This window comes from Mandrillus leucophaeus, unplaced genomic scaffold, assembly GCF_000951045.1.
Source record: "Mandrillus leucophaeus isolate KB7577 unplaced genomic scaffold, Mleu.le_1.0 Scaffold15, whole genome shotgun sequence".
NCBI lineage: Eukaryota > Metazoa > Chordata > Mammalia > Primates > Cercopithecidae > Mandrillus > Mandrillus leucophaeus.
Window position 1 is genome coordinate 3105770 of NW_012101476.1, and position 14776 is coordinate 3120545.

Consider the following 14776-nt stretch of genomic DNA (forward strand, 5'->3'; position numbering starts at 1 on the left):
CCGTCAAAAAAAAAAAGAAAAATCACTGGTCATGGAGATGCATTGTATACTTCCTGGCCACCCATCTTTTAGGGACTTTGTAAACAGTAGGTAAGCTTACGGAGAGAAAGCTCCTTTGATAAAACCACGAGAGGAGACACCGTATGGAGACGCGGCATGGGCCTTTTAAGGAGCGCCTCCGTCCGGGCCGGCAAATCCCTGCCACTCATCTAGAAAGAAGCCAACACTTTTCATCACGGGAATATTTTACTGGGTATAAGTGTTTTAGGTAATTGACACCTGATTTTTCTACTGTTTTTAAGTGATTACTTCAAATGTGACTTGAAGCATTGTTTGGCCTGAAGCTTTAAGACCAGTTTCTTAAGCTTTTCCCTGAGCGTCAGCGGCTTACAGTTTCACTGAATAAGCAGGGCGCCTGGTTTTGAAATGTCTGTTATTTGTTTGAAAATCTGAGTGTGTCTTTCAAAGGCTGCTGTGATTTATTTGGATAAAATCAGATTTCAGATCCCTCGACAGCTTCCACTCCGGCTTCACCTTTCCAAAAACTAGATCTGAGGTAGAGGCCACCTCGACAGCTCAAAGCCAGAGTTAGAACAATCATACTGAATAGATACAATAATTTATCTGGCATGTATTTAGAGAAAGGCGTGCCAATCAGTACGAGGCAGCGCAGCTCAGAGTCACAGGCCCGACTCGGTTTGAGGCTCCGCGGACCATAATTAGCTGTCACGTCAAACAGGTTCCGAAGCCTCGCTCGGCTTTTTTCATAACACAGGAACAGTAACAGCCCCTCCCTTTGAGGAGGTGTGTGGAAAGTAGGGTGACGTAGGCAAGTGTGAAATGCCACGCGGGGTTATCTTTTAGTAGAAGAGTATCCTTTTTAAAAAATGTCTTCCTTCTCCCTTCCACCTTCTTAACTTCCCTTTTGGTCTTAGAAGAGGGAGAAAAAATAGAGTAAGTGAGGTAAGTGAGGGGAGGTGGAGAGAGGGCGACTGTGGCTATAAAGGAGGAGGGATAAAAGAACCGAATTGCCTAGCTTTAGTAGAATCAAAACATAGTAATAAAACCATTTATTCAACAAGCAACATTTGAGAAGTCGGAAGGAAGGTATTATACTTTAAGATCAGTTTGCTGGCTGGGTGTGGTGGCTCACACCTGTAATCCCAGCATTTTGGGAGGCTGAGGTGGGCTGATCACTTGAGGTCAGGAGCTCCAGACCAGCCTGGCCAACATGGTGAAACCCCATCTCTACTAAGAATACAAAAATTAGCCAGGCATGGTAGTGCATGCTGGTAGTCCCAGCTACTCAGGAGGCTGAGGCAGGAGAATCGCTTGAACCCGGGAGGCGCAGGTTGCAGTGAGCCAAGATCGTGGCACTGTACTGCAGCCTGGCGACAAAGCGAGACTCCATCTCAAAAATATAAAAAATAAATAATAATTTTAAAAAAGATCAGTTTGCCACAAAGAGTAGCATCTGCCAGTTACTAAGCACCTGCTATGCCCAGGAGAGTAGGACATGCTCCCTGCCTGCAAAGGTCCCCAAGCTTGTTCCCAAACAAGCGGCTAGGAAAACAAGAGGCTGATTTTACATCTGGCAACCTCCATCTGAGTGAAACAGAAATTTTAATGAAAGCCTGTGGTAATAAGTTCCTGAGACCTCATTCTTGGTAGTGTATCTCCAGTCCTAACACGCACACAGTTTAACTTGCCAGGGGAAAATATGTATCCCCTAGCAGCAGCAAAGACGGAATCCCTAAGGTCCTACATAATCATCACCATCTAGCTTCAGAATAGCAACGCCGTACCCCAGCTGTAAATGAGGTATAGTGACTGGCTCTATACACTTCCCACTTTACTGTTTTAGCACATAAAATCATTATCCCTGATGTTCTTGTCTCATGCTAGGAATGTAATCTTGCCTTTATAGTCTTTATTCTTTAAGATCCTTATAGGCAAAAAAAAAAAAAAAAAGTATCACCAGCATTTAGCATAGGAACTGGCATATAGTACTTGCTCCGCAAATACTGATTGAATAAGATGTTTTGTTCTTCCTTAATGGCATGGTCTAAGTTGTTTTCTTTGCTTTCCACAGCGCTGGTAGCTGAAGAACATCTTACAGTGGACGCCAGGGTCTATTCCTACGCTCTAGCGCTGAAACATGCCAATGCGAAGCCATTTGAAGTGCCCTTCTTGAAATTTTAAGGCCAAATATGACACTGGCCATTTCTGTAAGCAAGACCGCCAGGCCTTCTTCACTAAGACTTTGTGTTCAACTTAGTTCCGTGTAGATTTGCCATTAGCTTTTTCCTAAAATAAAAGCACAGAACAGATGTGGTGGTGGTATGGAACTGCAATTACAGGTAGGCTGTGACCCTCATTTCAATAACTCCAGCTAAAATTAACAAAAAAGAAGATAAATGCAAGTACGTTTACTCCAGTTTTTTTAAAGCTCAACAGCAGTTAACTGCAGCTCAATTACTTTTCTAGTCTAGTCTGGTAGACAGGGATATTTGTACAGGAAAACAGACCTGAGTTTCCAATTAGGTCAACTATTTCCACTCTCAACCCCCACTGTAAAATTCTGTAGCTGGGCATGCAAATAACCGTGTACTCCGTTGGTGTTTAAAACAGCGTTAAAATGAAAAAAAGACTCTTTGGCCTCTTCTAATTGAATTTTTACTATGCAAAATTCATCTAGGGTAGTTGAATCCAACTAGGGTAGGATTCAGTAGAATCCGCAACTAGTTTAAGTCCACCTATTTACTGAAGCTGAACCAGCTAATTTTAAGTAAGGAAAATGGTTGATTCCATTCACTACACCGAGGCTAGGAGACTAATGAAAATTCAGGGCCATCCCTCAAGCATCTGCACATACTTGAGGATCTCTTTTCCTATCCTTACCTCAAAGAGTACTTGAAGTTTCTGAAAACAAATCCGTAAGACTGATATGGTTTGGGGCAGTAATATCTTGATGTTAAACCATGAATAGAACTAGCAAGATCAGCCAGTATGTGAAACCCAATACAGAGTACTTCGGAGCAAGAAGTACCGATTGATGTGGTTCCCATTTCATTACAGCCTGAAACCCTGTCATCCAGCAGTTCTACCAGTGTTCCTGGGCCATTTTCTTAGCCTCTTCAGTGAGGTTAGCTCTTTTTGTATTGACTTTTACGGCCTCCAGCAGCTCCACGATTTTCCGGGACTTTCCAGTCTGGCCCCCACCGAAGTCTCAGGACGATTCCCATCCAGCCCTAAGTCATGTTTCTAGCCTGGCTCCACGGGGTAAGCCAGGCCCTACGAACCAGATGAAAGGGCTCTCCAGATAAAATCAGGGTGCTAATGCCAGAAGGCTACAGTATATCCATTTGTCCACAGGCTCACTGTCTGAGCCCAGGATATTTTTCTCTGTGAAACTGTCTTTACACTGGACTTCCTAAAGATAAAACAATTATGGAAATACAGAACTTTATAGATGAAGCTGTCTAGCCCTATACATGTGAAAATTAAGATCCAACTACTTCCTATAATGGTAGCCTTCCCTTATGCCTCTAACCCTTTTTTAAATCCCGATTTCAATCACAGGCATTGTGATTCTTCACAGCTCTAACTCTTCTTAGCTCTCAAAGCCACAGGCTATCATTGAAATCGAGAGAGAAGCGCAGCCCAGTCTGTCCACATAGCCCAGTTCCTCCCCAGCCACTCCCCATGGGAATGACCTCTGCAGCTGACCCTCATCCTCTCCTTCTTCCTCAGAGTGCCACTTAGAAGTGAGAGCCAAATCCTAGGATGTATCCCTAAATGCCATTTCTATTTTTTATAAACATGAAAAGGTTGTGCTTTGGAAATTAAGTCTGTTTGAGAACTGGCAGTCTGGCTGGCACTGTTTTAAAATGTTTATTTGCCCTGCATTTAAAAACTGAAGGTTTCCTATGTATTAAAAGCCATATTTCCACCTTCTTTAGGGAAAAAAAATCGGACGTCATAACACTGGGTCGATGTTTTTTATGGTAACAGTGGTCTGAGGCCCTCGGCAGATGCTCTCCGAGCCACTGTTAACATCCTGCCTGCCTCCATCTGCCTTGCCCCTGTGGTTATTTGGCTTTGTAAGCATAAGCTACGTAAGACATACTACACTTAAGAAACTAAACAGCAGTGAACACCCATACTTCTGAAAAGGGTGTCTTTTAAAAATTAAGTTTGCTCTTTTGGGAAATAAAGCACATAGTTTTCAAAATGATTTACCAAGAACTATGCTTTTAAATGGAGACTGGGATATGGTTTTGAGATCACTGTTTTCCTGTTTCCTCCCCAATGTTAGTCACATATATGATTACCCGTAAGTTGGCCACCGTCCGACAGTAATTTGGGATTAAAGTTTGAAGTGTAATTACATTTGACTTTTATAGGCATCTCAGGGTGGACTTCTTACAAATACACTGAACTTATACAAATGATCTTAGAAAATGTTTAATATCAGATTTCTTTATTTTTTTTCCAACACAACTGAGTCAGTTTTCTTAAATAAAATTTATTGTCTACTGTTTACACTCATGTTGCTGCTGTGAGTACAACAACAGACACAAATTCCTAGCATGAATTACTCATTGTTCACCCCCACTAACTACAGACATTGCTTGAGAATTAGATCTTTGCTTTAGGGATTTAAACAGAAAAGAATCAGGGCCTAGAATCTTGAAAGAGTATTCTCAAGTGACTGGTTGGAGTTAGAAGGCATAGCCAATACAGGCAAACAGCACGATGATGCTGTCACTAGGAAGGGAGGAGGAGGTGGAGGAGCCTTAGAAGCAGTTGTTTCTAGTGACAGAAATAACTGGACACTTGATTTTGCCCATGTGGGCTAAGTGGCTGCTTTGAGAAGGGACAAATAAAAATGAGGTGGGGTGGGGAGTAGGGATACCATGAGTTAAAAAAGTATAAAAAGTAATTATCTAAAATATAGATTAGATATAAATGTTCCAGAACTCATTAAATAAGCTCAAAAATACTGGACAGTGGCAATTTGAACTACATTTATTTTTAAACAAGTGGGGGCAATATTAAGTGTTTTGAATGTTATGTGCAAAACGAATCCATGTCACCATCTCACTGTCATGATTTAACACAGCAAGGTAGATACATTGGTTTCCAGCATTACAGGCAACACTAGATGTACTTTTTTTAAATGAATAATGTAAACTTGAGTTTTAAGGCAGCGGGTACTAATGCTGCACACAGACTTAGCTCGGTGCCCATTTCAGAGACGGGTCAGCCAGCACTTGAAACAAGAAACGGAGGGGAGAGAAGGGGAATCACCAGTGTCCTCTGACAGAAGCGATCCGTCCACATGTTCTCCCTTTCACACGCACAGAATGAAGTCTCTGAACGTTCAGAAAAACAAAGCACCCATGCCACCCACCTCGGCCTGTTCTTTCACAAAGATTTCAAAATACTGATAAATAATAGTGACTGCCAGCAGGATGCCGGTGCCGGACCCAATGGCCCCCAGGAAGTCGGCCAGCACCGACAGGGCGCCGATGCACAAACCGCCAAACGCAGCCGCGGTGGGGATGTACCTAGGAGACAGAACCCCGAGTTAGGCAGCAGCAAAGACCAGGAACAGCACAGCAGCTAGAGACGAAAACGGGTCGAGGCACAGCAGCCATAGCTGGGTCTAAAGCCTCCCTGAACTGCAGGGGGAACGGACTGCTGTATGGAGGGCTGTGCAGGACACGGCGTGGGAACGGGAGCTCTGATCCAGGCAAAGACTCTGACCTTAATTTCCAGAAACCGGTCAACAGCCAAGAAAGACAATATATGATCTTACAGGAGATGAGATTCCTGGACAGATTTAAATATTAAGATGTTTAAGATTTTTAAATGAGTAACCTTTCGTTCCCTCTTTGTGGAATGAAGAGTAAGTATCAACAAATTTATGTCATAAGATTCTGCGAATCCACTTAAGTAATTCAATCTCAGCTGCACAGTAGAATCACCTGGAAAACTTAAAAATGGAATTTAAAATACTGAAAAAAGATTAAAGGCCGTGAGAGGTGAAACAAGAACAGCAGGATGATGACAACTGGAGCTGGAGATCCATCATACTATTCTGCAGTCTGTGTTCTAAATAAATAAAAAGTTTAAGGAAAAATACTGGTGCCTTTTCAACAAGTGGTGCTGGGACAACTGGATGCCCCCATACAAAAGAAGGAATCTGGATCCCACCAGGCATGGTGGCTCACGCCTGTAATCCTAGCACTTTGGGAGGCCAAGGCAGGCAGATGATTAGGTCAGGAGTTCAAGACCGGCCTGGCCAACATGAGGAAACCCTGTCTCTACTAAAAATACAAAAAGTAGCCGAGCGTGGTAGCGCATGCCTATAATCCCTGCTACTCGGGAGGCTGAGACAGGAGAATCACTCGAACCCGGGAGGTTGAGGTTGCAGTGAGCCAAGATGGTGCCACTGCACTCCAGCCTGGGCAACAAAGTGAGACCCCATCTCAGGAAACAAAAAAAAGCTGGCTGGCCATGGTGGCGCACACCTGTGGTCCCAAGCTACCCTGGAGGCTGAGGTGGGGAGGATCGCTTGAGCCCAAGAGGGGGAGGCTGCGGTGAGCCGTGATTGTGCCCCACTTCACATCCACTAGGATGGCTGAAATTAAAAAGCCAGAGCTGGTGCTGGCGAGGACAGGCAGCAGGGGAACCTCACACACCACTGGTGGGAATGTGGACGGGAGCAGCCACCCTGGAAGACAGCTGAGCAGCTCCTCAAAATGTTCAACACAGAGTCCCAACAATTCCACTCCTTGAGAAATGAAAACATCCACACAAAATCTGTACAAGTATGTTCACAACAGCATTATTCATAAAAAGTGGAAACAACCCACATTTCTATCAACTGATAAAGCGTGGTAAAGCCCTACAATCGAATCTTATTCATGAAAAGAATTCAGCATGTGGACTGTGAAAACATGATGCCAAGTGAAAGCAGCCACTTACAAAATAACATACATCGTATGATTCCATTGACATGAAATGTGCAGAAGAGGCACATCTGTAGAGATGAAGTTAAAAGTGACTGCCTGGGGCTGGTGGTTGGGCGGGTGGGCTCCTAGGTACAGGGTTTCCTTCTGGGTGGTGACAATATGTTTAAAATCAAACTTAGGAATGTAAAAGTCTGAATATACTAAAAAACACTGGACAACATACTTCGGGTGAGTGAATTACATGGTATCTGAATTTCATCTCAATAAAGCTGTGACCAAAAAACGGAACCCTGATGTCTGGAACTCACCCCAGACCAAATAAGTCACAATTCCTGGGAAATCCTTTTTAAAAGTTCTCTGGTGATTTTATGTGCAGCCAGCCAATGCTGAACACAGCACTAATCTGCAAGATTTTATCACTGGGATGAGCAGAGCCGTCACCACAATTTCAATTAATAATTCAGTTGTCGGTTTTGACATGGAAAACAAGTTCTGTGTGAAATTTTGATTCATTTGTCTGAATGGAAGGGCTTTAAATATGAACTTGAACAAAGAAAAACATTTAGCCATCACTGAAAGACTGAAATACAAACACAGGCCTAGAAAGGCGTCCATCTAGCGGCCTTACCTATTAAGCTCATGAACCATAGAGGTATCCCGGTGGCCCCTCATTACCATCTGCTGTTCTTTCAGCTGTTTAGCTACCTGCCGAGAGAAAAGCTACTTTGAAAATCCAACTCCAACATTTCACTGCTTACATCTACCACGTTCTATGTGAAGTGCTTCCCACACACTAACAAGTAACATACAATAACCTGAAAGTTACATTGTCATATCATTCACATGAAGCCTGAGGAAACCAAAGTTTCAGTGCCACTCCATTCCATGTTAGCCATATGAAACCAGTGCTTCTCAACCCTTCTTCAATTACCAAACAAGATTTTGTTTTGCAGGAGGGTTGCAAACCACTGTAACAGCTAAGAATTTTTTAGCTTTTGGGAACCAACTTTTAGCCCATTGGGGTGACACTGACTCATTAAAAATGTATAAATTAAAGTTTAAGTTATAAAGGAGTGTATCAACTACTATTTTGACAATTAAATATGAATTTTCCAAAAACAAAGTTTTTACTTTTTTTTTTGAGACGGAGTCTCGCTGTCTCCCAGGCTGGAGTGCAGTGGTGTCATCTCGGCTCACTGCAAGCTCTGCCTCCCGGGTTCACGCCATTCTCCTTCCTCAGCCACCCAAGTAGCTGGGACTACAGGTGCCCACCACCGTGCCCAGCTAATTTTTTGTATTTTTAGTAGAGACGGGGTTTCACCACGTTAGCCAGGATGGTCTCGATCTCCTGAACTCGTGATCCACCCATCTCGGCCTCCCAAAGTGCTGGAATTACAGGCGTGAGCCACCGCGCCCGGCCTATTTTACTTTTTAAAAATTTTTTTATTTATCTATTTATTTATTTATTTTGGAGACGGAGTCTAGCTCTGTCGCCAGGCTAGAGTTCAGTGGCACAATCTCGGCTCACTGCAACTTCCGACTCCCAGGTTCAAGCGATTCTCCTGCCTCAGCCTCCTGAGTGGCATGAGCCACTGCACCCGGCCTTTTTTATTTTTTTGAGACAGGATCTCACTCTGTCACCCAGGCTGGAGTGCAGTGGTGCAATCTTGGCTCACCGCAACCTCCGCCTCCTGGACTCAAGTGTTAATCCTCCGTCTGAACCTCCTAAGTAGCTGGGACCACAGGCACGCACCACCATGCCCGGCTAATTTTTTTTTTTTTGTATTTTTTAGTCATGACGGGGTCTTGCCATGTTGTCCACGCTGGTCTCAAAACTCCTAAGCTCAAGCGATCCAGCTGCCTCAGCCTCATAAAGTGCTACGATTACAGATGTGAGCCACCACGCATCGCCAAGAGTTTTATTTTAAAATAAACCAAACACTTACATCTTTGGCTGAGGAACCAGACACTTCAATCCATGTCTTAGAGAAAAATGCGCATGATCCCAACATGAAGATGATATAAACAACGACATGGACGGGATCCTCAAAGATGGCGCCCATGGACTCGGGAGGAGAAAGATAGTAACACAGGCCTCCAACTGGGTAAGAACGTGCGGGTCCTCCCCCACTGACATCCTACAGAACAGGGGTACAAAGAACACGTGGTCAACCTAATTAGGAATACATTTGTATGACACTTCACACTTCTCAGAAATGACAGTGTTTTAAGTTCAAGGCATGTACAGCTAGTCATTCTATGTAGCTTCAGAATGTCCTTTTGTGTCTAATACCTTCACTCCTTCAAAGTTACACAATGAGCACCTGTTACATGCAAGACACTAAAAATATATTATGAGTCATTTTTAAAAATTGTAATATATTACAAAATCTTCCATTACTGAAAACAGGAATATGATTACATTTACAGTCGACCTCTGATTATACTGAAAATCTGAAAATTTCTGAGCTATGAGTATCCAGTCAGAATATTCAGAGCCCTATGAGTGATCCTTCCATATGAAAACAGTAATGCAATCAACTAAAATATTGACATAAGACTTTAACTTGCTGCCTAAACTTTATGTGGCTTGTATGTTATTATAAGGTAATCTTTTAATAAGTATAATAACTGGATTTTTATCTACACACTTAAAAAGTCTTATAGAAATAGGAACAGTATTATTTGCTCATATTAAATAAAGTTTTGGGGTATACAGATAGGGGGTGAGAAACCAATTTTTAGTTGCAATGATTACAGTACCTGGTTCTTGAATTTATGACTGTGAAATGCTTTCTTTACTGTGCCCCTGGAATCACTAATCCCAGATCAAAAGCACTATCTCCCAATAATTCTCTCATTAAGAAGAAGCTTACTCAAGGTCATAACACAATTTGTACAGGACCAACTACTCAAAGCACTAACACTAGGAAATTCTCATCAGAGTAATAAGTACTCCTGGACTATTCTGAGGAGGACAGAAACAGCATTCTTCTTACTCCCGTCTCTAACTTTCGTGTCCTCGTTATAACATTAGCCACATTTGTGTTAAATGAATGGAAAAGAAGTATTATGAATAAAGGGAATCCTATTCCCTTCAACTGATACATAAGAGTTACTGTCTTACTCTCTTTAAAAAAAAAAAAAAAAAAGGCGATTTCTTTAAATGGCATTCAGTCAAAGCAGAAAGGTACAATGAAAAAGCAGAGGTATAATGAAAAAGATAGTACATGAAGACAAATGCACAGAATAAACACCATATTGCAAGAATAACTGTACAAGAAAATACTATTCTTTGGTGGGGTGCAAATTCTAGAATTACATACTGTGGCAAAGAATAAAGGACATTAGTCTTTTAAAATTCTATTATTTTTGAGACACGGTCTCACTCTGTCACCCAGGCTGGCATGCAGTGGTATGATCATAGCTCACTGTAGCTTCGAACTCCTGGGCTCAAGCGATCGTCCCACCTCAGCCTCCTGAGAAGATAGGACTACAGGCACATAACACTGTACCCAGCTAGTTTTTAAATTCTTTTGTAGAGATGGGGTCTCGCTATGTTGCCCAGACAGGTCTCCAACTCCTGGCCTTTAAGCTATCCTCTCTACTTGGTCTCCCAAAGTGCTGGGATTACAGATGAGAGCCAACACTCCGGGCTAAAATCTGTAATTTTAAGAGGGAAAATGCCCCTTTGTTAGGTGACAGAATTTAAACCTATGAAAATTCAGTCCCACAGTAACTCACGCTTCAATAACAAAGTGGCTAGACTGTTCTAGAAAAAATTATGACAAGGGGGATGTATATGAGAATGTACAGGATTATATTACTAGTAGCACCGCTGTCTCTACCATCTAGTTAACAGCATGCCTGTCTCTAGCCCAGCTCATCACAAGCTGGTTTACTGCCGTTCAGACCTTGAAAAATGGAGGAGGCCTGGAGGCAGAGTGGGAGATAGGAAAGGATAGGATGAGTCCAGCATCTCATATGTTAGCAGCACAAATAGCAGTTTTTATTTTTAGTCTCGTTCTGTCACCCAGGCTGGACTGCAGCAGCATGATCTCGGCTCACTGCAACCTCCATCTCCCGGGTTCAAGCAATTCTCCTGTCTTGGCCTCCTGAATGGTTGGGACTACAGGCATCTGCCACCATGCCTGGCTAATTTTTGTATTTTTAGTAGAGATGGGGTTTCACCATGTTGGCCAGGCTGGTCTCGAACTCCTGACCTCAGGTGATCCACCTGCCTCAGCCTCCTGAAGTGCTGGGATTATGGGAGTGAGCCACCACGCCCAGACAGCAAAGAGCATTTTTGAGAAAACATTACTATAGACAATACTGGAATAAGATGACAAAACAGGAAATTACTTTTATGAAATCAACCACAATTTTAGCTTAAAAGGTCATTCAAATGAGATGTGAAAGTGCTTCCTGGACAGCAAAATAATAAAAAGCACTTGGGCAATCTTAACTTCTGCAACACGTACCAGTTCTTCCAGATACGTACTAAACTCTGCTATATAGGTAAGTGAATCTGAAAATATTATAGCAAATGCTCCAATGTTGACCTCATTCCGTTAAAAATACAACCATGAAATGCAAATTATAATCAACTGTAAATAATATAAATAAACATAATACTCACGGCCCACTGTCCTAGTAAATTTACTAAAAAGTTGCCACTAAATCGAACAGACAGCATCTGGGAAATAACATACAGGTTTGACACCAAGGCCGACTGGAGGATGATGGGGATGTTGGAGGTGTAGAAGAGTTTGATGGGGTAGCTGCTGTACTGTCCTCGGTAGCGGGCCGATTTAATGGGCAAGTCAACGCGAAATCCCTAAAAAAGAAAACCAAGAGTAAGTGGGGGAACTAGACACATTAAGAAAAGAACAGAGACCAGAGAGGGAAAACAAAGAACAGTGGGGAGGATGAAAAGACAATGCCGGCTGGGTGCGGTGGCTCACGCCTGTAATCCCAGCACTTTGGGAGGCTGAGGCAGGTGGATCCTGAGGTCAGGAGATCAAGACCATCCTGGGCAATGTGGTGAAATCCCGTCTCTACTAAATTACAAAAAATTAGCCAGGCGTGGTGGCGGGCACCTGTAGTCCCAGCTATTCAGGAAGCGGAGGTAGGGGAATCGCTTGAATCCGGGAGGCGGAGTTTGCAGTGAGACGAGATTACGCCACTACACTCCAGCCTGGCGACAGAGCAAGACTCCATCTCAAAAAAAAATAAAAAATAAAAAATAAAAAAATAGCCGGGTGTGGTGGCACGTGCCTGTAATCTCAGCTACTCAGGAAGCTGAGGCAGGAGAAGCACTCGAACCCAGGTGCTGGAGGTTGGAGTGAGCTAAGATCGCGCCACTGCACTCCAGCCTGGGCAACAAGAGCAAAACTCTCAGGGAAAAAAAAAGCAAAGACAATGCTAACGAAGACGTTCTGCCTTTTAAAGTGTCGAGAGTCTGCTTCCTGCTGATGGGCCAAAACAAAAACCAAGAAAGTACAGAGACTCCAATATTTCACACCCTAAAATCAGAGTCTGGAGACTCGAATTGCAAAACTGTATTTCCCCTGATCTTAAACTCTGACTTGTCAAACACGAGCATGTCAGATGGCATTGTCTTCCAGAGCACAGTGAAAGTCTACATCCCACTTACTTTGGTGAAAAGATTATTATACTTACTTGGAAATATATAACAACAGCAAACACAAAAACTGTAGCAATGAGGTTCATGAGATTGGGTAAGTTCTGCCGGTAAAAAGCCTCCCGTAAAGCTCGGACTTTGTCCGTCCTGGTGGCCAACAAATGGAACAGAGCTATGACTGCGCCCTCGAACTCAGTACCTGTAAAATCAAGACAGACACGACCTGTGGACTCCTTGTCCAAAGCTGTCCCAGAGCTCAAACAAATAACTGTGAAAGTCCAGTATACAGCAGAAAATATGAGTCAAAAGAATTCGCCAATGTTTGCTTTATGATATAGCCATGTGAGCAGGTTCTACAAATATTTAGATCATTGAGGCAAATCTATCTTTTTATAGCATAAATCCAAAGTTTTCTCAAGAGACTATTCTTGATGAAAACATACAATGTAAAATTTACCAAAGCAAAATTTCATTCATAGAGATTTGCCTCTCCTTTACTTTAGGGAAGGAAGAGAGTATTTTTAGAAAAAATAAAAAAGCAGCAAAGCAGAGCAGAGATGTCAGAATTAAGAGATAGATGTCACTCTATCAAGCCTGCCTTGAAGTTTACTGCACCAAGAACATTAATAATCATTACAATTTTCTTAAGGCTGGGATCAGAGTTTAGGTATTAACCACTTAGGACAGTATCTGTTAGAAGTGGAGATGAGGAAGGGGAAAGAGAGAATGAAATATTTCAAAACTTCGGTGCTATTACAAAGCCAATTAGAAGAGCAGCAAAGTAGGAGTGCTCTGGGTGGATTCAATGAACAAGTCTTTCCATTTGAAAAATCTAAAATCCACTACCTTGTTATCCCCCTACGGATGCTGAAATCAGTCAAATAAATGACTTCTGCAGCAATGCCTTAAGCAAGGTTAACAAACGAAATTTTAAAAATCTGTTTGCAACCACTGAAATTTTAAATGAGCAGAGGCTAAAATTTTGGTACTATTCTCGCTGAGGTAGTGTGGCTTACTCCACAAATCTCTGCTTATTAAGTTTTGAAGAATTCGCATTCCTTATCCCCTAGGAGAGCAAACCAGAATGGTTCTAGGCATGTACTGCGACACGATGGGTTTTTTCCAGCACACATCCAGCAAAACGCGTGCAGTTGCAGTCACTGTGCGATGTACCTCTGCCAGTGTTAATGGTAGTGGGACTAAAGGCCTTCCAGACAATGGTCTCACAGATGTTGGTGGCAATAAAGAGGGAAATCCCAGACCCCAAGCCGTAACCCTTCTGTAGCAGCTCATCTAACAGCAGCACAATCAAACCAGCAACAAACAACTGTGGGGAAAGAAATGCAAGTAAGCAGAAGCAAGAACAAACTCAAGAAAGGGGCAGAGGAACACCATGGGCTATTTCCAAGCTAGGGGCGTTTTGAATATTAAGGCCTGACCGTTGCAATTTCACTACGATGACCAACTGCATCTTTTGGCCTGCTTTCATTTACTCAGGCCAATCCAGAACAGTAAGAGGACTGGAAATACTGTTGCGTTATAAAGCAGACATTTCAACTTTAAAGTCTATTTACACTTATCTGAATAGTTTCTTTTGCAATGTTTAAATAAAGCCTGTTTGAAAAGCACACTGAAACAAAAAAAAATGATCACAGTATTCTAGAATTTATGACAGCAAGAAACTGAAAACATCCCAAATACCTCCAAGGAAGTAAAAAGTCAGATGAATTCTGGTATAATAGCAAGATGGAAATGTACACTGCCATCAAAGGGTAAGTCTAAGGGCTGTGCTGATCCTTTGAAAAAAGCATTATATATGTATTATATATATGTATATTCTATACAATGTGTACAGAATAAAAAACTACAACACAAATATGTACTCAAATATGTACTCCAGCAACAATGTAAAAATGCATTCTATACACACAGTGACAAAGATTGAATGTAAATTTGAAGACAGTTAAGGTTAAGCTCATAATGTTTTTAAAAATGAAAGCATACTAACTTTAATTTATGGGATATTGAAAATTCTGAACTTGCTTCTTGGAGAAGACATTCCTGTAAAAGCATGCATTAATGAAAAACAATCCCTAGCCTTGCAAGTGACCTGCTCCGTCATCTGACCCCTTCCCTGCACTGGAATAAG

General features: G+C 42.3%; 2 protein-coding genes across 3 annotated transcripts in view; one reads left to right on the plus strand and one right to left on the minus strand.

The window, feature by feature from the left end:
- NUDT5 (nudix (nucleoside diphosphate linked moiety X)-type motif 5) overlaps positions 1-4543 on the plus strand; it is a 51235-nt gene extending 46692 nt beyond the window's left edge. Inside the window, exon 8 of the mRNA XM_011974943.1 lies at positions 2071-4543. Coding sequence (XP_011830333.1) covers positions 2071-2202 — 132 coding nt within the window. The 3' untranslated portion in view covers positions 2203-4543. The remainder of the gene's footprint in view (positions 1-2070) is intronic.
- The window catches only part of SEC61A2 (Sec61 alpha 2 subunit (S. cerevisiae)), a 38508-nt gene continuing 28198 nt past the window's right edge, over positions 4467-14776 (minus strand). For both annotated transcript variants that reach the window (XM_011974892.1, XM_011974893.1), the window contains 6 exons: positions 13801-13954; positions 12666-12826; positions 11623-11820; positions 8930-9121; positions 7612-7688; positions 4467-5573 (listed from right to left, as the gene is read on the minus strand). In XM_011974892.1, coding sequence (XP_011830282.1) covers positions 5387-5573; positions 7612-7688; positions 8930-9121; positions 11623-11820; positions 12666-12826; positions 13801-13954 — 969 coding nt within the window. In that variant the 3' untranslated portion in view covers positions 4467-5386. The remainder of the gene's footprint in view (positions 5574-7611; positions 7689-8929; positions 9122-11622; positions 11821-12665; positions 12827-13800; positions 13955-14776) is intronic.